Below are 24844 nucleotides of genomic sequence, written 5' to 3'. Positions count from 1 at the left end.
CAGTGTTTCGTCAGCTGTAATTAAGGCACTGGGCAGCAGAAAAGCAAAAGGCACAGGTGAGCCTGGGGAGGGGAGAAATCTCAAATCCATCTTTTTGTGTGGGAAGCAAGAGGGAAAAGGAGTGCACACACTCCATGTTTCCAACTTCTTAGGCAGGCAAGGACCCTGCTTGCAGAAGAATGAGAAACCACACACAAAATGAGCATAGAATTCATCCTGATTTAAGGAAATCTTCAGACACAGGTCACGTAATTCCACTGCCTTTCCATGCACCAGGCTTTCCTTCTGCTGGAGACAGCTCTGTGTGGGAGATAGATGGTATTGCAATACACAGCTTCAGCACCCTGGGTGAGCAACACCTGCAAATACTCAAATTCTGGGGGTGGATATGTGAAAGCGGGGAAAGGTTTCCAATGCCTCTGAGATCAATGGCTTCTGTTCCTCAGAAGAAAACTCAATACTAACTCTGCCAGTGCTTCTCTCCTACCCAATATCCCATCCAGTCCCTGGTAGTAAAGGGGTGTGATTTGCATCACCCAGCCAGACCTTCTCTGCAGGATGCAAGGCTACAGGCAAAGGACAACAGGCAGGCTCCCCTCTCTGCAACAACCTGAGCTGCTTGAATCGATCAAAGAGTCTTAAGATCTGCAGAGACAGATGTCCCTGCCGTGCAAGCAGGCCAACAAGGAAGCAGAGTGACCTGACCACCATCACTCAACAACATGTCATGACAGAAACCAAACCTACACCTCTCCTGGCTCCCACGCAAGAGCTAAGCCTGTTCTCCTGCCCCACACCAAGCAGGCCAGCCAGTCCTTTTCTAAGACATAAGCTTCCTGCTAAACGAGTCTAATGAACACCACGCGTGCCTTGCAAAGCCTCTGCTCAGGCATCTGAGCAGCCAGCACAGTTCAACAAAGCACCTACTGCCAGATCCTCTGACCAGGAAAGAGGAAAAGTCCTCTCTCCAAAACTCCATGCAGCAGGGGAGGAAGGAGCAGCACCCCTTGAGAGTGACAAACGGAGTGGGTGGCTGAGCACGACCCACCCAGCTACCCTCTAGAGCAGGAGGGGGAGGATGCAGCAGGCAAGGCAGGCTGGGCGCAGGACCCGCCACGCCGTGCAAGCCGCGGCTTGCCAAGCATGCCGAGGGCAGGTAGGCAGAACCCCGCTCCCAGCGCACAATCCCGGGCGTGCTCACAGCTGGAGGAGCGTCGCAGCCTCCAGCTCCAGCCGCTCCCTCTCCCCGCGGCAGAGGCGTGTGGAAGGGCTCACAAGCAGCTTCTGCTCACAGCGTGGCCTTTCCACTTGCAAAAAGCAAAGTGCAGGTCTAAGACATACTGACTCTTATCACATCGAGAGACCAAACTGTTCTGATCAGAAGGACGAGTGCCTCGGATTATCGGGGACTGAACCCAAATTTCTGGTATGACAAGCTTCCCTCTACAGCAGCTTAATAACCACCCAGAATCCACATAGGAAAAAAAACAAATCTCTCCACCCAGAAGTGCAGTTCTCATGACAAGGCAGGGGATCGGGAGTAAAGCCAATCTGCATACAAATTCCAACCACCCATCCTGCCTGAGATAGCCCCACAATTCCATCCGCCCGCATACAGCTGCAAGACCATGGTGCCCATCTACACTGGGGCAAGCTCTTAAGAAAGCTTCTCCTAAAAAACACAGCACATGTTACTTAGATTATTTTCCTGTGGCTGCTTAATAGCTACAGGAACATGGAACCCTCCATCCATGCATCTTAGGAAACCAGGAGAAAGATCACACACAATAAGCCAGACAGCCCACGTGGCATAACCACCGGAGATCAAACGATAGAAGGAGAAAGGGAAGCTGCTCTTGCAAATTTCACTTTGGCACTCCTGCCTTTGAGTAACTCTCAAACAGAACTGCCCAGGTACCTGCTCTTTCAAGAGTTTGGGTTTTTTTTGTTTGGGTTTTGTGCTGTTTGGTTTGGGGGCACTTTTTTTTTTTTTTTTTTTTTTGCAACAGCATCAATTGAGAGCTGGATCTGTCCTTCAGGTATTTGTAATATTAAACTAAGATCATATTTCAGAGAAATACTTTTAATAAAAGGGCAAAGGCCTTCATTTCAAAAATGTAAATATGAGACCTTTCCATCTTTTTCATGCTTCTCAAAAGTAAAGCAAGAAAAGTTGGTTACTGGAAGATGTTGGGAAATTGAGCTGCACAAATCAGTACGATGCTTCTGTCAACCCAAATACATATTAGTATTTCTTTTCCTCCTCAAGACCTTTTAATGTGGGGGGAGAGGTCTATGGACTGGAAGATACCAATGTCTCTCAAGCCCATAGATAGTAACTGCATGACATCCAGAGTGGGGGAGAGGAAGGAAAGTGCATCTCCCATCAGACCCAGGTCAGCATCCAGTCCAGGGACTGCAGCAGCAGTATGGGCAGGAGACAGGCACTGAACCTTGCACAGGAAGGCCTCTGTGAGCCCTCTGCTCCTCACTCCCTTGCCCACACCACCCAGGACACAGAAAAGCAGATGGAGGACAGGAAAACCTCACAATGAGGTGGCACCAAGCTGGTGGGAAGCACCAGCACCTGGGAACCCTTTCAATGCAGGGCATTAAACACAGCCAGCCTACAACGGGGAGAAGAGATAATACATCTGCCTACTAAGCCCAGGTCAGTTTGTAAGCCACAGATCCCAGTATTTTGGGGAGAAATGCAAAGATATCTGGGCCCGTCCAGCAGAGGGTGGGAACTAAGTGCAGGGACTGCCAGTACTCCTGAAGTAGGGCCCTCACCACCCCAAACAAGGAGCAGCAGCCTTTTAAAGTAAGAATGGGGTGAGCTGGGCACCATCCTTAGCATCACTGAAGTACCAGCGACAGCACCTTGTGCCCTGGGGGCTCTCCTCAGGGTCTCTGCACAGAGCCAGGGCTGGTGCCCACCCTGCACTCTCCCTCCTCTCCAGCTTTTGACACTCCATTATCCAAAGACTTCAGCAAACAAGGCAACACAGCAACAGCACGACCTGACACCTCCTCACGAATGGGTGAGCCTCATCCTTCTCTAGCTTTCCAGAGAATAACAGGATGGGGAAAGTAGGAGGTGGCTGGTGGAAAGCACACCCCCCCCCCCCCCGCCAACCTCACACAAACCTCATCCAAAGCATGCCCTGAGGTGGGGGGCGGGGGGGGAGATGCACAGCCAGCATCTGTGTGTAGTCCCACTCCCCACAGCCTCCTTTCCCTTTTCCTCCCCCTAAACTCACTCTTGGCCCCATCTTCCTGAACAATCTCGCCGCGGGCTGCTTTTGTAAGCCTCCGGCCCCAAAAGAAAAATGATGGGTTTGAACTCTTAACCCCGCCCCAGAAAAAGGCTGGAATTAAAAGGGGTTTATGACTAAGTATGCAGATGGGAATACTGTAATAACAACAGGAGAAATGTTTGCCCAGCAGTTCTGGGCTGGTTTGGGAGAGAGGGAGGGAGAGAGAGGGGACGGGGCGGCTTCTGGCCGGAGGATGACGGCACGGAGAAGGAATTTGGCGGCTGGGAGGGAAGGGAGGTTGCTGATAAATGCTGGGGCAGAGGCAGGGAGTGGGGCCAGGACGTGAACGCGGCAGGGCTGGCACTTCAGGGGGGCTGACTGCAGGACTCCGGCAGGCTGACAAAGGCACCACCACAGAGGAGGCAAACAGAGGTAGAGGGAGATGGCTGGAGAGCTCAGCTGCAGTGTCTCGATGAGGCTGTGTCACACGACAGACACCACCACATCGAGGCAGACAGCAGTGTTCCCCTATAGCCCAAGCCCCTTCTGGTGGAGGCTCATGTGCAGACTCCTGCCATGGGGAAAACCCACAACTGCAAACAAGCAGCTAATTTTTACCGGCCCTTGGCCTCCAACTCTGCTGAAAAGGTCCCAAGTCACCCAGGAGGGCCGTTTCAGAACATCACCTTCCCCTTTTAGCAACAGGCCGCACCGAGGGCTTGCAAGTGGGAGGCTCAAGCTCAAGGAGACCCAAACTTCAGCCATCATCCCAGATGGGTGCAGCCCAGTCCTGCTCAAGCCTGCTCCCACTGTCCAGGCATCTGGAAGGATGCAGAACTCCCCTCTCTGGAGACCTTGACAGCTTACTGTCACAAAACAAGAAGCCACCCCAAGCCTGCTCAGCAGAGCCTAAAAGCATCTTCCTGCTACTGTACCAGGCCTGGCTGTCCAGGAGCACCCAGTCCATAATTGAGGTTTGCTCTGTAGCTCTTGAGGTATGCCAGTCCCTGATTGTACCAAACTATCTCCTTTCTGTACTCTAGAGCTCTCCACGAGGTACCTGCAAACTTCAGACACAGACCACTTGACCAAGATGGCTTGGGGCTTCCAGAATGCCACTAAACACCCAACTCTTGCAAGTTACCAGAACTCAGAGGAGGGAACATTCACATGTGGCACATGGAAACAAGCCACAGAACCACAGACTTCCCCAAGCTCCTGGAGGAGCCACAATGTGGAACTCTAAGTGATGCTCCTGCTGCAAGCACGGGGACCTTTCCCCCACGCTCACTGGGTGCAGCCCAGCCTGATGCAACAGCAGCCCTTTGCCAACCCAAGCACCTGGCAGGGGTACGAGGTTGGGCTGGGAACATGCCCCAGCCGCTTCCCTGTGGCAGCAAGGAGGGAAAGACACATGCAAAGAAAATACTTCACAGCACAACGGGAAGGCAGGAGCTCCAGGCTGCTGCCCAGCTCACAGGGCACGGCACTTCCAAGAGTGTCTCACACCCACCTTTGCTCAACAGGGACCTGACTTTGCAGCATATGGAGTTCTGAGTCGACTTTGGTCACCTCCTGCTGACTTACCTCATTTAGCAGAGACAGCAGAGTGCTGGAAGTCGCCTGTGGATAGTAAAAGGTCTCTCTCACTGCCATAATCCTCCTCTGAGTCTGACCAGTTGCATTTATGAATAAAAACACAGCAGCCCTACAGCAACCAGAGAAGAGGAGAGTGAATCCCCCAAACTACCTCCTACAGCACCCAGTACTACTGCTACCAGTAACACAGTACAGGGGACAAAGCCACCAAGCTTGCTCCTCTTAAACAAGAACTGTAGTTAGCCTCTCAAACAGAGCTAGTGTCTCTGTAAAGAGATGTAGAGACCATCTGCAGGGCCACGAAAGGTGGCTGCTAGCAAAGGGCACATTGCAAAGGGTGACAGGGGAGACTTGGGCTCCAGTCCCTGCCAGCAGCACTCTGCAGCAGCCTGCGGCAGACGCAAGCTGCACAAGTGCACAGCTCCCTTCACGGCCGCTGCTCGGCGGTGGCATGGCGGTGAGAGCCGACACGCCAGGAAGCACTCGGATCAGGTAATGGAGGGTGCAGGAGACTCGTGAAATGATTCCTGTGAGTCAGACGAGCTGGCCAGGGCCCAGATCAGCAAGCTCTGCAAAATCGGCAAACAAAAGAGGGCAAATGCTGGACCTCCCCAGCCCCTTGCCGCCGCCTCCAAGATGACCTCTGCAAGCAGCGCCAGCAGCAGGCTCGGTGAGAGCGGCCAGAGCCCAGTGAAATGCTGCAGCCAGGGCTGGGGACAGAGACTTGACCCAGATCCCTGATCACTCCCGGGACTTGCCAAGCAATTTGGTTTCTTCTCTGCCAACAGAGGAGATAACATTTGTTCCTGCTCAGTTAAGCCATGACCAATCTCTTTGCACATACAAAACAAACTCAAGAGATCCTCCTCTCACCCAAAGCTTCCAGGGCACTTCCCAAGATTTAAGGACCAAATGTAAACACTTTCTGACAGCAGCATTCCCCCTCGTTGTCCAATTGCATGAGTCAGGCACAGAGCTGCTCTATACAAGGTATATTCTCATCTCCTTGCCAACAGGGTGGTCCCAAGCCTGCTGCACATCACATCCCTGGAACCTGCTCCAGAGACTTAAGAGGCAACACATTCTAGGAGACCTGCCACCCTGCCAGACTTGCACCAGGAGGTTCCCCTTAGGAGACTGAGAAGAGGATACTTGTTTGCCACAGAGAGACACAATGCATTCAGTCACAGGAAGACCCAGGACTGAAGCAGAGCCCTGCTCTCTGCAGGATCACAGCACCTCGAGGAGCAGCCCCAAGTGAAGGTCATCATGCATTTTATGGAGACCTCTCCCTGGAGGCTTGAGATCCTTACCCTCCAACCTCTGCCGCACTTGGTGCTACAGCCAGCCTGGCTGCCACAACACCTCTGCCATGAGGTGCTGCCATCCTTTCCTCGTCTGGAACTTTCCAGACTTCGCTGTTATCGTTACTTTTCATTTAAAAAAGGAAAGCAGGTGAACAGTGGTGAGGACATTTGGAAGAGGGAAAAATACCCATCAGGAGTCAGCCCAGTTCTGACAGCTGAATGAGTTAGACAAGTGCTAACAAACAAACAGGCTAAAGTGTTCCTTCCCCTTCCTGAAAGGCTGAACCAAGTCTCTTGAGCACACCAATGCCAGCATGGTTAACAGCCCCCTCCCAGGTTTTGGTAGTAGTGAGAAGCCCGACTCATGCAGCTGCCCAACTAGACCAGCCTGCACATGCTGCCTGCTGGCAGGGGGAGGCCTCTGACATTAAACCTCACTCCCCTACGCCCTCCGTGGGGTACCACCTACTGCCCCCAAGGGTAGCTGTCAAGCCAGGTGAGATGCAAGAACAAGGCAAAACCAGACCAAACCACCTTTCTGTGCAATATGGAAGACCAAGCCAGGACAATGCAGCCTTTAAAACAGTTGGGGGCCAGGACTGAACCCAAAGCCTCTGGTCCACAGAGAGGTGATGTAGACAAACCAGTAGCCTCCATCCCTCTGATCTGTAGAAGGCTGTAGCCCTTTCCTTCCCCTCTCCCGGCAGGAGGCACGCCCAGTGCAACGCTGAGGCTAACTCCATCCGGTCCTTCTTCCCTATGTCTATTGTCACTAAAAAATTATCTGCTTTCTGGCAAAAAGATAAGCTACACCTCCCTCTGCCCTTCAAAGGGAAAGCTGCTCTCCTTTCTTGGGAGAGAGAGAAGGGGAGAAGAATTTAAACACGAGCCCTCTGTCTATCCAGCTCCACTCCTCCTTGGACTCTCACACAGCCCTGTCCCATCAGCCTGTCTGTGGCATTTGATTCCTGTCGGTCACTAAGCGATGAGGACAAAGGGTGAGGAGTCAGGAAAAGGTCTGAGCTACTTTGTTCATCGTCTGGATACGAACTTTGGATGAACTCCGTGGGGAAAGAGAAAAGCTGCATGGAACGGGACGCAGGGTGCATAGCGCTCTCTCTCCTCTGGAAAGTAAAAGGGAAAAAAAAAAAAAAAGAGAGAGAGACAAGGGGCAGGGGTGGGAGGGAAAGGGAGAGGAGAGCATTCCCCATCCCCATGGCGGCAGGCAGTCCTGAGAGCTCCCTGCTCCGAGGAGACAGAAGGATATTCAAACTGCCTTCCCAGGAGGCATGTTCAATAAAGCAAGATGCCAACGCAGCCTTTTCTCAAACAAATCTGTTAGCAGTGGGCCAGGGGCCAGCCACAAGGGCTGGCTTTTTAAAGCAACCAAATGGGAATTTCCTAATAAAATACAATTTAAAGAAAGCCTCACCGTGGTGCGGTTAAAGGGAAGCTTGCTGGCAGCAACATGAAGCATCTTATGCACAGACCTCTCTGGAACCATGGGAAGATGAAATGCAGCTTAGGATCAGGAGCTTTGGGATGCAACCAGAACACTGAAGAACCTGTGTGCTCCCCTAGCACCCACCTGCATGAGGTAGGGGAGATGAATGCCCACAGTGCAGTTACACACTGGGGTGGAGGTTTGCAACCATGATTTCTGCTGCCCTGAACCCTTGTTCAGGCATGATGCTCACCCTGCATTGCCACAGAGGTTATTTCCCTTGTGCTGACCTCAGGGACCTGGAAAAGCCACCACAGGGCATGATAGTCTTACTTGTTTCACTCTGCTTTTCAAAGCAGAGCCAGACCAGTTTGCAACTGGAAAGGCCTGTGGTAGTCTTGCAAACGTTAACTGAATCAGCCCCTCCTTGGCACCACAAATTGATCCTGAACGGCTCTCACTAAGCAGCAAGATGCCCGCACTGGGATCAGACGCAGGCTCCCTCGAAGATCACCAGCGAAGTCTACATGCAAGGTCTGCCAAGCCATACAGGAAAACGACTGCAATTGCACACACAGCTTTGCAGCTTTCACAAGAGACCTGCTGAGCACTGAAAGTGAAGTGTGCACTGGACAAAGTGCTCCATCACCCACTAAACACAGGAAGACACCCCTGAGGCCGACTGGTACACAATTCTGACCGCCACCAAAACCTCTGCCTGGAGCGTGATACACTGGAGGCTGCTCACCACCAGCCTCTCTCTAGCACATCTCAGCAGGGTGGGTGACCTTACTCTCCAGAATAGGAAATCTTACCTAAATCAGACCTTAATCAGACATTAATTACAAAGCCCAGGAGAGTGCATGAAAACAATGCACCAGAACATGCCAGAGGTTATCCAGATTCCTTGTCTACCAGCCACCAGCACATGGAAAAAACAATGCTGCACGAGGAAGCTTTGCCTGGGACACAACCACAACAGCCCTGCATGCTGCAGCAGCTCAGCTACAGATGGCACTGCTGAAACCACCCCAGCTGGGCACATTTTCTCCTTCAAGGTAGGAGAAACTTCCCTTGCCCAGTGCCCAGCACAGGAGACAGCTGCACAGATGGTCTTGGGAACCAGTGATCCCAGCTTCAGCCTGGCCTCTGCTTGGAGTGATGATTACTCACCACCAGGACTCTCGGAAGTAGAAGGGATCAAAGGCTGGACTTCACTGACCCACAGCTACACAGGGCCTCAACCCTCCCAAGATACACCTGCTGTGCATGAAGATTATGCCTATGGAAAAAAGGGAGAAGGGGAAGGAAGCACATTTCTGCATGGGAACAACCCTCTCCTGAAGGGCAGGAAGACAAGGTCCTTCTTTTCAAACCCCAGCCACTGATAGGTCCCCAAGCACCACCTTTGGAGGTAACTCAAGCGTCTCAGAGGCACTGCCCAGGACCTCCAACAGAGCAACTTTGATCTCCTCCAAGCATGGCCAGGCCCCTAGCGACTGCCTTTCAAGTACACAGTAGAGCATGCCAGGACAAATCAACTCCACAGAAAACCTCAGCCCATTTGGAGGAGTTTGTTCTGCTCACTGCAGTTCGAAATGCTCCTCTGGTGCTGGGAGGGACCTGTTCCCAGCAGCCCAGCCAAGGCAGCCTGGCTTGAGGTGACAAGCTCCAAAAAGAGAGAGCTAGACAGAAGGAGGTGAAAAAAAAGACGACAAGCAATCACATGGATTGGCCTGACCATTTGCAGAAGGTGAGTGCTCAGGGCTACTGGACTCAGGGCTCTTAAGAGAACAGAAAGAGAAATAGAGGAAAACAGAGGAGGCTGGGGGAAAAGAAGGTTAAAGAAAACAAATCTGCTTTATTATTGCCTGAAACCCAAGGAGGCTGATTAAAGCAAACAACCCCCTTGCCCTTTCCAAAGGGTTGTCTCGTCTGCTTCCTAAATCTGATTCCCATTTGTCTCTGTATGTTTCTCATTTGATCTTTATTTAGGTCTCCTCAACACTCCACATCAAGGCTAAGAAAGCCCTCCAGAGAGCCACAGAGATGGGCTTCCTCCAGGAGCCTGCAAGGGCAACCATGCTGATCAGGGTCAAACTCAATACTAGCATCTGCACAGAGGGAGAAGATGTGTCAAGAGGAAGACAGTGGGCTGCTGACTACATGCAATGGGCAAGAGGCTGAGAAGAATACTTGGACAGAGCCTCCCAAGGAAAGAGAGCATCACTACTCAAGGGTGCTAATAGAAGCCTGGCTGCCTCTAGGGTAGCAGACCTGATATCCCCAAAATGGTGAAGCAAAGGCAATGAACACAAAATAAAGCAAGAGGGTCCAGGAAAAGGACACATGGCATAACCAGAAACCCCTACAGAGGCAGTTTCCCTCTTCAGCAGACAGCCTTCTAATTAAACAGCTTAAACATTACTCTAGCAAAGCTTCTTTCAAACACAAACCTCAGGGACCTCTCCTAACTGCACAGCTCCAGCTCCTTTCTCCACCGCAGCCTACAGGTGATGAAGCAGGTCCATCCACGGCCCTCACTTATAGCTGCATTCCTTGGCACAAAGGATTGAAATGCTCCAATAGCTGTGTCCACAGCTCCCAACTGGGGCTGGAACCACCATGGTGTCATAGCCCTCCAGCACTCACCTTCTGCCCTGGTTGTTAAACCCCCCAGGACCCAGCCAGTCAGGTGCACTGCCTTTGCAAGAGGCCATGGCCAAATACTGCAATAAAAGGGAAATAAAATGCCATCCTTCCACTCACGTGGACTTTGTCACCTGCCTGGGAAGCATGGAAAGACCAGGGACTTCCCCTGACACCACCCTTCACTGCGCCTCATTTCCTCCCATATTGCTTGTGGATTTGAAATCACAATAAACAATCCCTATTTGCCTGTGAGATAGTGTCCCTAAAACCTTCAGCCATGCCATCATTCTACTGCATGTGCCATCCTACCCTCGACAGCCCACGCATCAGAATCCCACAGCTTTCTATCTGGATGCAGAAGAGCCATTTCTAAGGACAAATCCCACCCCAGGCTGCGCCCCTCCCAGACAAATGCTGCAAAAACCCCCTGCCACAGAAACCAACCAAACACCCGCTGCCCAGACCTGGCTGCCCAACCCATCCACTGGCAAGAAGAAACCAGGCAGGGTCTGAGCTTTGCACAGCAAGGGACAGCCCCGCATCAGAACTGCATCCCAATGGTTGTGCAGGTACCACCAGGCTGCATAACACCATGTTCACCCTCCCACTTGCTGCCTAGGTGGAGGACGCAATACCCACCAGCTGCACTCCCTGCTCCCTCCTGCCCATGGGGAAAGCAGAGACCCCTGACCTTCTCACAGCATCCCCCAGCCCCTCTGCAGCTTAAGTGGCCCAGGTGCGCAAATGTTACCCAATGCCCTTGCCAGGCAGAAAGTAAATTCCACTGAACGGGGGAAATGCCAGCTGCAGGCAGACCCCAAGTTGTGCAAATAGCAGCCAGGGGCCTTCGGGAGAGGAACAGTCCAGGCCCAGGCACTCCTGCTGCTAATCCTTCCCTGGGCACCCCCTCCAGAAACTCCTGCAGCACAGGAAGGATGAGAATTTGACTATTTGAGGGAGGGTAAAAAAAAATTAACTGTTTGCTATTGTGCTAAATGACCTTTTCAGCCACTTGGGGACAGAACTGCACCGGGGCTCTGGAGTGAGCTACAGCAGGCATTGCTCACTCCCTCCTCCCCTGCTCAATGCTTTGCATCTTCCCGGATGCGTTTCAGGGGTTCATGCCCCACCAGGCACCTCTGCCTTCCCAGAGATGGAGCTGAGATACGGTCTCTGGAAAAATCTGCATCAAGCAGGGAGGAAGAAGTGGTCTGCTAAAAGCTTGCTAAGCAAAGCACTTCAGACTGCTTCATTTCACATCACCGAAAGCATAAATCAGGGAATAGCTCCTTGGGTTTTTCTCCATTAGTGAAGTACATTGCAACTCCCCTACCCACCACCGATACCGATCAACACTCCACATCTGCTGACCAGATCTAACAGCCAGGATCTTCCAGAGGAATAATGCATTTGCCAAAAACATCATTCCTGCCACCTGCTCCCCCCCTGCTTGCAACTGCACCAGGAGCAGGGCCGCTGCAGGCTCCTTGCTCTCAGCAGCCAGAAGCTTCACAAAATCATATCAGAAGAGGTGACATTTTGCAAAACAAGGGTCACTAACCCTTCAAAGTGTCACTTCCATCAGGGTGGTACAGCACATCCCACGGCCTGAAAGTTTCCTACACAAGGCCAAACATCCTTCTGGAAAGCACACGCTTCACACAACATGTACCAGAGAGGAAACAGTGTCCTGTGCTATGAAGTCAGAACTGACAGCTGCAACTCCTTCCAACTCATTTCTTTCACCCCATGAACTGTGCCTTTTGCCTAGAGATTTGCAGTAATCATGTTATTGCAGTATTCGCAATAGTATTATTACAACAATACTTTTGGATATAAACATGCCCCTCTCAAACACAAGAGATTAAGTTAAAACACTTTCAACTACTAATACTAGAGACTTGGGAGTTAAAAGCCAAATTCAAAGCTTACAACTGGAGATTGACCCATCCAGAGGCCCCAGGTATTGTATCATTAATGTTTTGCCAGAAAAAACACTGTGCAGGGTGGGAAGAAAAAAATAAAAAGAAAGGATGTGTGTAAACAAACATACACCCACCAGCAGCTCGGGTTTTGAAACATGAAGGTTGAAATTAGAAAGGCACACTCTCCAGAGTTACGGGCAGATTTGCTTTCATTTTGGCTCCAGCCTTGTAAATATCAAATGTCAAAAGGAAACAGTTATGCTGAACCAAGAGAAAAATCCCCATGCTGCAGAGACATGTCTGGGACCAGCACCACTGGAGTTGGGAAAAGAGCAGCGACCAGCAACAAGCACTCTGCAACTGGAAGGGTATTTCTGCCGGTTAACCTGCCACTGCTAATTCTACTAATCGACATCACTCTGGAATTTGAAAATGCTATCCAACCAGGAGAGAAACTTGATTCTCCTCTTCTGATAAAACGAGGACAGGCAGCCCAGCCAGGCTGGGCCAAATGTGGTGTTACAAATTGCTGCCTGCAAAACCAAAAATGGGACATGGAGATGAACCGAGTTTCTGTGCTTGTGCTTAGGTGAGACCAGCATTTAGAGCGGCTCAGCTCACTTGCAAAGGTAGCTCTGCTCGGCTCTCACACAGGCTGAAATAAAATAGTAAAGTTAACATTTTAGATCAGAGGGGCTCCTCACAGCACTGGCTGTTCCAGAGCCTTTTAATTTATTGTTATATTTAAAGTAAGAGGCCAGGGGGTAGGGGATGGTGGTGGCATGCGTGAAACAGCCTATCAGTTTAGGGCACACAGAAAAGCTATTTTGGGAAAGGCTTCTCCTATAAATAAAAGGCTGGACAGGGAGAGGACGGTGACAATGTGCTGCTCACCCTAGGTGTCAGAGGGAATTTCTATTATCTGTGCTGGCATCCTCCCCAGAACCCCAAGAAGCAGCAGCAGCACACTGCTCCTCGGCAGGCACAGCAGTCCAGTGAGGTAGCTTCCCCCAGCAGACATCCCCTCCATCCTGCTGCCAGTTCTCCTGCCACCTCAGCTTTGCCACCATCGCAGGAGCTGGTAGAGGTGACTTTCTGTTCCAGCTTACATCTCAAAAAATACACAGGGGCAGGGCTCACAGACAGAAGGCTGAGAGATTTAATTCTTCCGTTCTATTCCCCCCACCCATTTCTTTTAACATCGACATAGTTACAAACCAGCAATCCCAGCCCAACCAATCCCCAGCACCAGAAGAAAGCATCACCCGAGTTCCTCCCCAGCCCTGCTGCCAGCCTGACAACACCACACTTAAATGTATTCAGCCCACGGCCTCCTCGGGCCAAGGCTTTCTGTAATTTATCCCTATACCGCCCGCCACCTCGTATTATTTAAGTCGCCGGGGGATGCAACCCCTCTGGAGACAGTTCCCACCAGAAGCTGCTGATTGCCCAGCTTGGAAAATCATCATTTTTGGTTTCAAATAGGGTTCCCAGCAGATGCTTCCCAAAAACAACATGGCAAGAGGAAGGATTTCCTGGAAGACCCCTGATGTCAATGCCTCTGGAGCATGCTGGGGAGGTAACAGCCTGCAAAGCACTGCGCAGAGCCTACAGACATTTGATGCACCCAAAAAGCAGAGGTGTAACACAGCTCAGGCTCTGCTGCAGGGCACAATCTTGCACCCAGTACCCACTGGCAGCATTGGGGCACCACAAGCAACTCCTGGGCTGGTAGTCCAGGGGCCATACAGTTCACAAAGAGCTTCTCCTGCCGTGGGGATCACTTGCCAGTCCAACCAGACCGGGATCATCTCTGAGTGGATGTTCAGGGAAAGCAAAGGACGCAGATTGAGGTTGTTCTATTAGATTATGGACAGCCCCATGCAAATAGGACCATATTGATCCGGTCTGCAAACACCTGGCTGGGAATACAAGCAGCCCCTGAGTATACAGAAGCTGCTGGAGATTATTAACCAGATCCATTGCTGTAAATCACATTACCTTTTTCCAAACCCCAGCCCAGCACCAAGTCCCCCTGTGCACCGTACAGTGCACATCCTTGCAGCACAAAGGAGCATCATCTTCCCCTGCCCAGCACCCAAAAGCCTAAACATTCAGCCCAAAAGCATGGAGCCCAGCAGGGGCATCTTGTCCTGGGGTCCGTGAAGCCAGAATCTGTGACTCAGCCTCCCCCATCCCCAGTAATTCCCAAAACAAAACAAAGCATGTGTTACCAGAGGGTGACATTAGCTGTACAGGAAAACTGCCACCGAAATGCAAGGTAGGAATAATAATGTTAAAAGCAGACAAACCAAAACAACACAGACACAAAGTCAACCTCCGTTCCAAGTGGGTACCTGGCATTTTACACCAGCTGCAAGCCAACCCCCTAGTGTACTGAGCAAATACGACAGGCTCTCCTGCCTCCCAAAGCACCACGTAAAAGGAAGGAAAAATAAAACAGTAGCAAAACACTTCACAACTCATTTCCGAGACAGCACAAAACCCTCTGCAGAGCTCCATTAGCAGAGAAAGCAGCAACCTCCTAGATTGAAGGAGCTGGGGAATGAGGTGCTGAAGCAAAGGCAGAGGAGGAATTCCGTATTCCTCCCTTCTCCTCGTCAAAATCCCCAGCTCTGATTCAGCAGAAGCACCAGCACAGCCCTAGTGTATCTCGCCGCAAACAAACCCGTTTGTGTTTAAACCACCACCCTACTCCTCTAAACAGTTGCTGCACCCAGTAATTTCCTTGTGATGGGGGAAGAAGAAAACAAAAACCACACCACCAAACCGAAAAAAACCAACAACAAACAAGCCATGATGAAATTGTCTCGAGTTTCTCTACGTCTCGTTTGCAGCTGCTGCCCTCAAACCAGGGCCGGCACGCAGCCTGCGCGCCTGCTAACAGGAGTAAATGCAACATTTGAGATCGTTTAGAAAAGCTCTGCTTGCAGACAGCGCTCCGAGGGGGAAATCCCCTCGCAGGTCTCAAATAGGAGAACTTGAACCATCGTCCCCTGGAGAAATTTAGGCCTGAAATATCTTCCGAGTTGTTCGTTTGGAGCTGCAAGGCCAAATAATGAGATCTTTTCCTGGACTGACCCACACAACTTTGCTGCTAAGACCAGGCAGAGGCAAGGGGAGACGAACAGGAGAGACCCGTGGCAGCAAGGAGGATGCTCTGGTTAGCTGTTATTTACACCCACATCTGGTTAGTGCAGGTATATTTCTAGCATGCATTAACTGAACACAAAAATTCCTTCTCCCGTGTGCCTCGTTCAAGGCTGCCAGAGCAGGCTGCCGGCACAGCACTTCCCAGCACCCTGCTTCCCCAGACACACACCCAACAGTCACTGCTACTCAAAGCCTAGGGAGGCTGGTGCGGGCAAAGGCTGGCAGACGTGGGAGCACGGGAAAAGGGCAGGAAGACAAGCCTATCCATCCTCCAGCAGCAAACAAATGGGGCAGATAGTGCTGGGACCCAGCAGACACTCCAAGAGTATCCTCCCAGTCTGCTGCAGTCACAGCAAAGTCTATTCAAATTCAGGCACCCACAAAAAAAAACCCAACAAAACCAACAAGCCTTGAAGCAAAACCAAACATGCTTGCTCCTGCACTCCCTAAATCGTGGGGAGTCCCTCAGGAGAGGTTACACTGTACCGAGTCGGGCCTGGTTTCTCTGCTTTGCTGGCAGAGCTGAAGGGGAGGAGGTGGAAGAAGAGCCCACTGGCAGCCCTGTGCTTCCCATCTCCTCCCCTGGAGGATTGCAGGAGGCCAATTTTGATTAAACTAATTAAGCCTACTCTGTTCAAAGAGCTCCAACCACATGCTACCAGGGGAGAAGGGGAAAAATGTAAAATTAAAAAGGAAAAGTAGAAATCTCCTTGCAAATATCATCCTCTGGAGTTGTCCATCCCTGGAAAATCCCTGATGGACAGCACCACACTGAAAGTGGAGAGCCTGAAAAAAGGACTTGCTGCAGTGACACAGGTCTAACCCTCCACACCCTGCTCCCTCCAGCCATCACGACCTACTTGGATGGGAATGGAGACATATCAGGATGACTGTTTTTCATCTCCTCCCAATCAGTCCCCAGAGGTAGTCGTTCTTCTTGCAGTAACACAGCCCTCCACCACCAAGCCAAAGGCTCCCAAAGGCTGCCTTCCCTTCCAAACCATCCCTATCTTCCATCCCCTTGCAAATTCCCTTCCCTCCCTTTCCATGAAAGTGTCAGGTTTCTGGAAGCAATTTAGCCAAGGAGGCTTCTTTGGGCAGTGCTGGCTCCGGGCCCTGCTCTCCCAAAATGTTTTACTTGCCCTCATGAGCAGCCATGCCAGGAAGCTGAAAGACTCTACCCCTACAGACCCCACAGACCCCACCTAGAGAGAAGCATCCCTTTTGCCTTCAAAACCTTCCTACTAGAGGAAAATACAATAATAAATATCAAAGCAAAAGTTTCCTCCCCTTTGAAAGGCAGGAGAGAGAGCAGCCAGGCAAGAACTAGACCTGCAGAGAGCAGAGCAGGGACCGCGATCCCCTGCGAGCACTCGCACGATGAGCTTTTGCAGGAGCAGAACGAAGCCTTAGGTGCACAAATCGTGCTGAAGCTTGGATTGGGGCATTTAACTCTCCCCTGTGCTTTGGGAAACCTCAGTGGAAATGCAAGGTAAGAAGGACAGGATTTGAAAATCTAGAGAAGAGCCAAGGAAGGTGGGGAAGGAAACCAAGCTGCCCCATCCTGCTCTGCAAAAAAAAATCCCAGGGGCCATGGGATTGCCAGTGTTCCCCACTAGTAACTCTGTCCTGCACCCCAAAAACACTGTATCGCGGCCACCTCTATTCTCCCTGTGCTGCTCTTGGTGGGACTTTAGTTGGGAGGGGGGAGAAGAGAAAGGAGGGAAGAAGAAAGAAACCCTATATCGTAATTGCTATATTAAAGAGAAATAGCAGGCAAGAATAATAAGAGAGGTGTCAGAAGTGAAATACAGTAACAGACATTTAAAAAAAAAAAAAGAGAGACTACAGTTCTGTGATGGGGGTGTTAATTGAACACAGATCTGGAGAGAACAAAGGGGTGTTAAGAAGAAAAGAAGGGGGAAAAAACCCTACCTCCTCCAAAGATCTGAGTTAAGTTTGGTGAAGATAATGCACAGGGAAAGGTAGCTAAGAGGCACCTTATATAGCTATTATGTTCTAAAATTTAAAAAAATGAAAAAACAAACCCATTATTCAGCAACAATTGCACAGTTAATCAGTGCTGTCTATAAATATTCCACTCCATACGTCCCCCCATGTACATTTGCCTTTTAAACCCGAACTCCTTCAGCACAGAATAGGGGAGTGTTAAAGAAAATTAAATTCAGGGTATTTCAAATACAAAGTCAGGGTCTTTTTAAGAAGCAGAATTTGCCGGATGCCTTCACCTCCCCCAAAACAGCAGAGAAAGTGAAAGGATGGGAAAAGCTCTTAAGGAGGAGGAATCAGATTAAATGGTCATATATCCTGTGCTCAGCCTCTCCCCGCCGGTCCCCGCCGAACGAGATGGGAGTTGGGGAAGGCTCACAGCTGAAATAGATGCTGCTGCGTTTTGACAGCAGATATTTTCCAGTTTGCCATCCAAGGACCCCACGTCTGCATACGCCTTGCCTGATTCTTCTGCTTAGCTATTCTGCTCATGCAGAGAACAGCTTAAAAAAGGAGAGAAAAAAAACAAGGGGGAAAAAAGCCATAAAGACAGAGCCCTTCCCCCTGTCTCCAAACTTTCTGTAAATCAGCAATGCAATTTCCGATTTCAATCCCTATTGACGGAGAAATCAATTGTATTTAGGACAACAATGCCTCCCATTTCCATAATTATTATTCCAAAAAGCCAGCCAGCCATTTGAAGGCAGTCCGGCCCCTTCCCTCGCAACAAAGCCACCAAGAGCAAGTGAAAATACACCAAATGAACGCCGACAACTTATACGTATATTTAAGCAGCAATTTCCTCTCCCCCCTCCATGTGCTCCCGCTCAGATCAAGCCTCTCAACTTCTGTTACTTCTAAACACACATCACCACAAAAGAAAGCCTCCGGGTCACAGACAAAAGACGACCCACCGAGCTTTGTGTGTGTGTGTGTTATTAGAATTATTTTTTAAAGTGTTTATAAATGCTTGGCGATAAATGAAGAGCTCAAGTGCAAAAGGGAACTCTGGGCAACACAAGACGAGCTCCTTTTCTAAGAACTTTATGGACACTTTGGGTTTGCTCGAGACAACGTTAAGGCTATGAAATATTAGCCATAACGTTGCGAGAGATGGTGGTAAAATCTCCGTTAGGCTCTGGAGTCACTTAAATCAGGCAGCAGGGTAACTCAACGCACATTTCTGCACATCGTAATGCCTGGGGGGAAGATGTACACACGCACTTCCAAACACCCACCAGTGACCACAAACAGTCACCAGGATTTCAAAACTCGACACAGGCAAAAATGGGAGTGGGAAGAGAGAAGCTGGCTCAACTTTCACATCGCTGCCCGCAAGGAAGGAGAAAACAACCAGAAGCAGACGATACCCTCAGCCCCCCCCAAAAAAGAAACCAAGGCTAACTTCTTCCTAGCTTTGAGCCCAGAGAGCAATAATTAAAAATAAATAAACCAAAACCAAACCAAACCATCCAGCCATTTGCTTCCTTAGGAAGTGTGACTTTTGAGGATGCAGAGGGGGAGGAGGTCTTTGAATTTGCAAAGTAAAATAATTCACCATAAATATATCCAGGGCTAGATAAACAACACTCTAAAAGCCAGTTCCAACAGCCTCTTTGGGAACCTCTATACAGCAGCCCCACAGCCAAGTAACACAGGCACAACAGCAACAAAAGGCAAAAAAAAAAAGACACCCCCAGCTGACACCTGAAAATTCTTTTTTTCCAAGCAGCATGTTTCACCCTACACCATCCCTCTTAATTTTCCTTAGGAGACAGGAATCATCCCACTCAGTCACTGCAGATAAGTACAGCTCCCCATCCTGCTAGGACCCCCGCAGCATCCCTGAGGTCACCTGGCTTTTCCACAACGTTTCGGTCCTAACAGACTCCTCATCCCTTAAACTTTACAACTGCACCAGTAGCAAAGCCAAACTGGGATTAATCAGTTACCCTGACAAAATGCGCGCCGGCACGGGCAAGGTAAGCAGCAGCAAACACGTGGAGAAAAGACAGACAAACATTTCCTTTGTCTCACACTAAATAAAAGGGTAAAGAAGAAAAGAGGGAAAGGAATTTGGTGGCTCTTCTTTTTTGGGGTGATTCACACTATAAAACCTGTGAAATTTCTCTCCAGGCAGCCTCCCTCACATTACATGATAAAAATGGTATGGAGATTCCTATACCAATCCCATTGCTTGATATTAATGGGAAGTCCATAAGGAAGGACTCCTCTGGAAGGTCAGACCGGGCCACACAGCCGTGAGGACTTCAGAGAGCCGAATGCCATCGGTCGGTGCTTTGTCTGGACTACACGCTGCACAAACAACGTTTAACAAAGGGCCCCTTAGTCATTTCAGATATATTGCAAGAGTCATGTAATTGTATTTTCAATCAGCTGCTCACACTAGGAGGTTTTATATATATATGAAAGGGAAAAAAAAAGAGATTCAGGTTTCTGAAAGCTGTTCCCCTTTTATGTGTAACTATCAATGTATATCAACTGGGTGTGCAATCATATTTATTGTCACTTTCATTCATGTCATGCCCTTGCTTATATGGTTTAGATATGAATTATTGACTGTTACAGTCCTTGTTGTAAAAGGGGAGGAGGGGGAAAGAAGTCAAGTACTTTGCAGCCTGCTCAAACGAGGCAGCTAGACCGGCATGCAAAAGCCCACCGTTCAACTCTGTCTCAGAAGGTCAACCGCAGAGACAACTCAACTCACCTCCCCTTACTAAATTTCCAACGTATCCCCCCCACCATTTTCTATAATAATGAAAAAAAAATCCAACAAATATGTAAGCGGTGAGTGTTGCTAAATGTCCTTCCCTGAGCATCTGCTGTTTAAGATCACCCTTGATTGATGACTGCTATTTTTTAATTGTTGCTTTTAAAATTTAAATGCCCCCCTGGGATGTGTTATAAGTGTGTTAGTACATGGTAGGAGGTCTGGGAAGTGGGAAACAGCAGAACCAAGGCACTCATGCCATTAGCTGCTTTAGAAGCCTGAGAACACCCCATGCCATAAAACAACAGTACCCTAAAGTAACTAACAATCTAATATATTGCCTTCACTAAAGGCAACTGACAACTGGCTCTTACATGAGGTAGCCTGGATGATTGGCAGACAAGAGCATTATAACCCTTTCTTTAAAAAAAATAAAGCAAGAAACCCTTCTGTTTACCTGAACAGAAACAGCAGCAAAACTGCACAATTTCCCTTTGTCGAGGCTCCCCCTCCCCACTCTGCACTTCAGGATTTATTATTTTTTTTAAGCAGTGCCATGTCTTAAAGGAGAAACTAGAGCAAGAGAGGAATTGCACAGGGTTTGATTTCTGATTCTCTCCAGAAAAAGCAATAAATAAAACGAGACCATACAATAGAAATTAAACCATAATATTTTCCCTTCCAGACACAAACCACACCATGCAAGTCCACTGCCAGAAGCATTAAATACCGGCAAGTTATTTCTTCCCACTTCAATACTGCTACACGAGGAGGGAGGGCCACAAACTTGGTGGAATGAAACCCTCAGAGCGAAAAAAAAACACAGAACCAACAGCATCGGTTTCCTACCTGTTTTTTCTTTGATTTCGCACAAGACATTAAAAAGGGCTGGCTTCATCCTGTGGCAATTTAAAGCATGTTTCCTGGAGAGAGAAGAGGGGAGGGGGAGGTTAGGATCTCACCACGAGGAACAACTTTCCAAATCCACACCGGCTGGCATGTGCGTGCAGAGGTGGGGGGAGATACCATTAGGCCCCCTCGGCCTCACTGCCTTCCCGTGCAAGCACTTGAGCGCCAGTGCCGCAAGCAAGCACTTATCTAGCGCAGAGGAGATGAATTATGCCAATTTAGGAATGGCTTGAAAATCGCCTTTGCCACCGAGCGGCTCCCACCGCCGGTGCGAGCCAGGCAATGCACCGAGCCGAAGCCAGCAGCTTTGGGGAGCCAAGCTCGGTTCAGCTGTCTTGTTCAAGACAGAGAGCATTAGGCTCTGTCCCCCATCTCCAATGTTAAATCGAGCCATGTGCTTTATTAGTTTCGTACTGCAAGGCCGAGGGGAAATAACCCCACCTTTGCCCCAGCACTGGATACATACTCCGCTTAGAGCTGTCAATTTCAGGCAATTCCATCGCCCAGCGTGGAGCACACAGGCAGGGATGAAGAAAGAAACCCATTCCTCTGCCTCCACGCTACTTACATTCAGCTTATTTGCAGGTGTTAAAATCTAATTCTTTACAACTGGGACAGTAAGCACATTTAACAACAGACAGCGAGCTGCTTCGGGGAAGGGGAGGGCATGCTACCAATACCTCTCTTCAGCTGCTGCTCTTGCAGAGCTGACCCTTCTTCTGTGCTTTCTGGGGAGGGAGGTTTTTTTTTTTTGGGGGGGGGGGGGGGTGGCTTTAGCCTGCCGGTTTTAAAACATCCTATGTGCCCGCGGAGGCAAAGAAATAGCATGGTTTTATTATTTTCCCTTAAGCCATTCAATTATTTAGCCAAGAGCCTAGTTGTAGAAAGGGCTGCTGCTATCAGGCGCCCGTTACAGGATTTCTGTTTACCAACCGAAATTACACGCAAACGACGATGTGAACATCTGGCAAACATTCACACTACTTACCCCACCACCCACAACATGTTAAAAAGATTTATGTCTCTGACGAAGTCTCTCAAAGGTATATACCCTTGCAGAACCACAGCATCCCCTTATCAGCACACCCAGATGGGTGCAGACATTTGGGTACACACAAATCACGTACATATGCTGTAGGGGCCCTCCTACAAATCACACTGGCACTTTGGATCTCCCCAAAACTTCATTAAAAGAAGAGAGGCAACAAAATAACCACGCAATAGCGGGATGGATGGAGGAAATGCAGAACCAAACATCGCTGACAAATACAGCATGCTTGGCAGCTCAGCGCTAGAGATAATAATTTTAAAAAGAAGGAGCATGTGAGGAAGCAGCTGAAATAGTCAAGCAAGGCAAACCCACAGAGCCCTCACCTAGCTCTGCTCTGGTTTTATTGATTTGATTAACTACACTAAATCATCCAGGCAGGAACACGCACAATTCCTGCAACTTTCTGAAGGATGATCCCTTCACTGCCCCAGGTCTGGCTGGGGAGAAAGTGCATGATTTCCTCCTCCTCCTCACACCTACTCTGCCCCGGCAAGAACATAAGAAAATTAATAAGATCAGTCCAGCAACAAGCCTCTTCGTTAAGCAGGAGCTTTTAACAGGCTCTGGAGGTGGGAGGACGTAAGCTGAGGTTTAGGGGCTGCTTTTATCCTTCTGGAAGTTCTCACTATGCAAGTTTTGGGGCTGTGCAGTGCATTTTTCTAGGAACAATGTATTCTAGCAAACTGCTCCGGCTCGGGGCATGAATGCCAGGGCGATGAACACCATACCTAGCAGCTCTGCAGCCCAGAACACTTCATAGGGATGCTAGGCATTTCAGGGCAACTTTTTTTCCTTTATAAATTATTATGATGCCTTTCACTGTGCCCTAAATTTGGGCGTTTTTTTCACCTCCCTTCCCTCAACTTCTGCTGGCACTTCTGAAGGTGCAGATTAGGTCTACACTCCTCTACAATGGGGAAATTCAGTTACAGGTTTTTACACCCTTTTTTCTTTTCCATATACCTCCGGAATTAAGAAAAGATGATATGCATCCCCCAAGTCAAAAAAGCCACGGCCTTATAAACGACACCACTACTACAGGCCCCTGAAAAAGAACATTATTAACGCCCCTATTTTTTTTTTTAAGCAGCACTTTGTCCCGCTTCTGGAGGAGACCAGAGCACATACAGCCTGCTTCACCGACCACCTCCCTCTTCAATCAACCCCCAACCCAAAAAAGGCTGGCAACAGCCAGGCCGCCCGCCCCGGTCGAGCCCGAGTTTGGGACCCCCGGAGGGGAAGGGAATAGGGAGAGCGCGGGCTGTAGGCGCTACGATCCCCGTAAACCGCCATGAAGTTGGAAGGGTGAGGGGTAAAAAAAGGAGATGAGAAAGGATTAACTTGTCACCATTTTTTCCCTCCTCCTGCCCGAATTTCTAGGGGGCAGAAGCCCCCGTCCGTGCGCGGTGCTCCCGCGGCCGGGCCCGCTTCCCCACCCGGACAACAAAGGCCGGGCCGGAAAACTTCCCCGGCACCTGCCCCCTCCCTCCGTCGTTCTCACCTGGCCTGCGCTTCATCCAAACTCTGGTCCGTGATGGTCATGATCTGCTGTAAGATGTCTCCGATGTCCTGCTTCCTGCCTGCCTCCCCCTCCGCCCCGCCTGGTCCATCCTGCATGTGCTGGGACAGGCCCGGGTGCCCCGGCATCCCCACCCCGCTGTGCGTGTGCATCAGCCGCGGCTGGTCATCCATCGCCGGCCGCCGGCCCCCGCTCCGCTGCCGCCGCCTCCTGCCCTGGCTGCCGGGAGCGGCGCGGCTGGGCTGGCCGCCTGGCTCCTCGCTTTCTTTTCTTGCTCGCTTTCTTCTTCTTTGCTCCCCCCCCCCTTCTCCTCCTCCTCCCCAGCCTCTTTCTCTTCGCTTTTTATTTATCCTTCACGCTGGCGCCCGGCTCCGCAGCAGGGAGGAAGAGGAGGAGGAGGGAAAAATAGGGGGGGGGGGGGGGAAGGAAAAAAAAAAAAAAAAAAGGAGAGAGAGAAAAGAAAGGGGAAAAAAATCCCTTTGGCTGCTGGAGGAGGAGGGAGGGAGGAAGGGAGGAGGGAGGGAGGGAGGAGGGAGGGAGAAAGGCAGGGAGGGGGGGTTCCGGGGAAGGGAGGGGAAACGGCGGCGACTCCAAAAGCAGGGCAGCTCAGCCCCGCGCCCGGGGAGGCAGCGGGCAGGCCGGCCGGCGTGGGCAGGAGCCGGCGGGGCAGGGTCTGCGCCCGGAGAGCCGGCGGCGGCAGCAGCAACAGCGACGGCCGCAGCGGGGCGGAGCGGTCGCCCGCGATGGCAGCGCTGGGGCCGGAGCGCGGCGGAGACCCCCCGCGCTCTAGAGGAGGACTCCAAACTTTCCCCCCCACCCTCAGGCCGGGCTCAGGGGCGGGCTAGCTGCCCACAGCGCTTCGCGGCCGGCAGCGGGCCCCCCCTCCGACCCCTCCGCCGGGCCTGCGCGCACCGCTCCCGGCCCTCGCCGCCTGCTTTTGTTCGGCTCCGGACTCCTCAAACTGGCACGGAGAAGCCCGGGGGGCGGGGGGAGGAAGGGGCAGCGGCGCCTCCCCGCCCCCCCAGCGCCATTGGCAGCGGCGGCGGGAAGGCCGGCCCCCGCGGGCCGCCCGCCTCCTCCGCGGCCTCCCGTCAATCTCCGGGTTCAGAGGTGGGCCGGGGCCGCGCCCCGCCCGCGCCTTAAAGCGGCCTCGGCCGCCAGCGCAGGGAGAAGGGGCGGCGCGGGCTGCCTGCGCCCCCAGGGCGGCCTCACCGCCAGCCTTGCCTAGCTGTGCCTGTCTTGTCCGCAGCCCCGGCTCCAGCC

General features: G+C 50.9%; 1 protein-coding gene across 2 annotated transcripts in view; it reads right to left on the bottom strand.

Annotated features, from left to right (window-relative positions):
* PBX1 (PBX homeobox 1) overlaps positions 1 to 23992 on the bottom strand; it is a 136501-nt gene extending 112509 nt beyond the window's left edge. For both annotated transcript variants that reach the window (XM_064148234.1, XM_064148235.1), the window contains exons 1-2: positions 23564 to 23992; positions 20952 to 21025 (exon numbers count right to left, since the gene is read on the bottom strand). In XM_064148234.1, the coding sequence (XP_064004304.1) occupies positions 20952 to 21025; positions 23564 to 23754 (265 nt within the window). In that variant the 5' untranslated portion in view covers positions 23755 to 23992. The remainder of the gene's footprint in view (positions 1 to 20951; positions 21026 to 23563) is intronic.
* Between the last annotated feature and the right edge of the window lie 852 nt (positions 23993 to 24844).

Source organism: Pogoniulus pusillus, chromosome 8, assembly GCF_015220805.1.
Source record: "Pogoniulus pusillus isolate bPogPus1 chromosome 8, bPogPus1.pri, whole genome shotgun sequence".
In the NCBI taxonomy this organism is placed as follows: domain Eukaryota; kingdom Metazoa; phylum Chordata; class Aves; order Piciformes; family Lybiidae; genus Pogoniulus; species Pogoniulus pusillus.
This window is presented reverse-complemented; position numbering and strand designations above follow the sequence as displayed.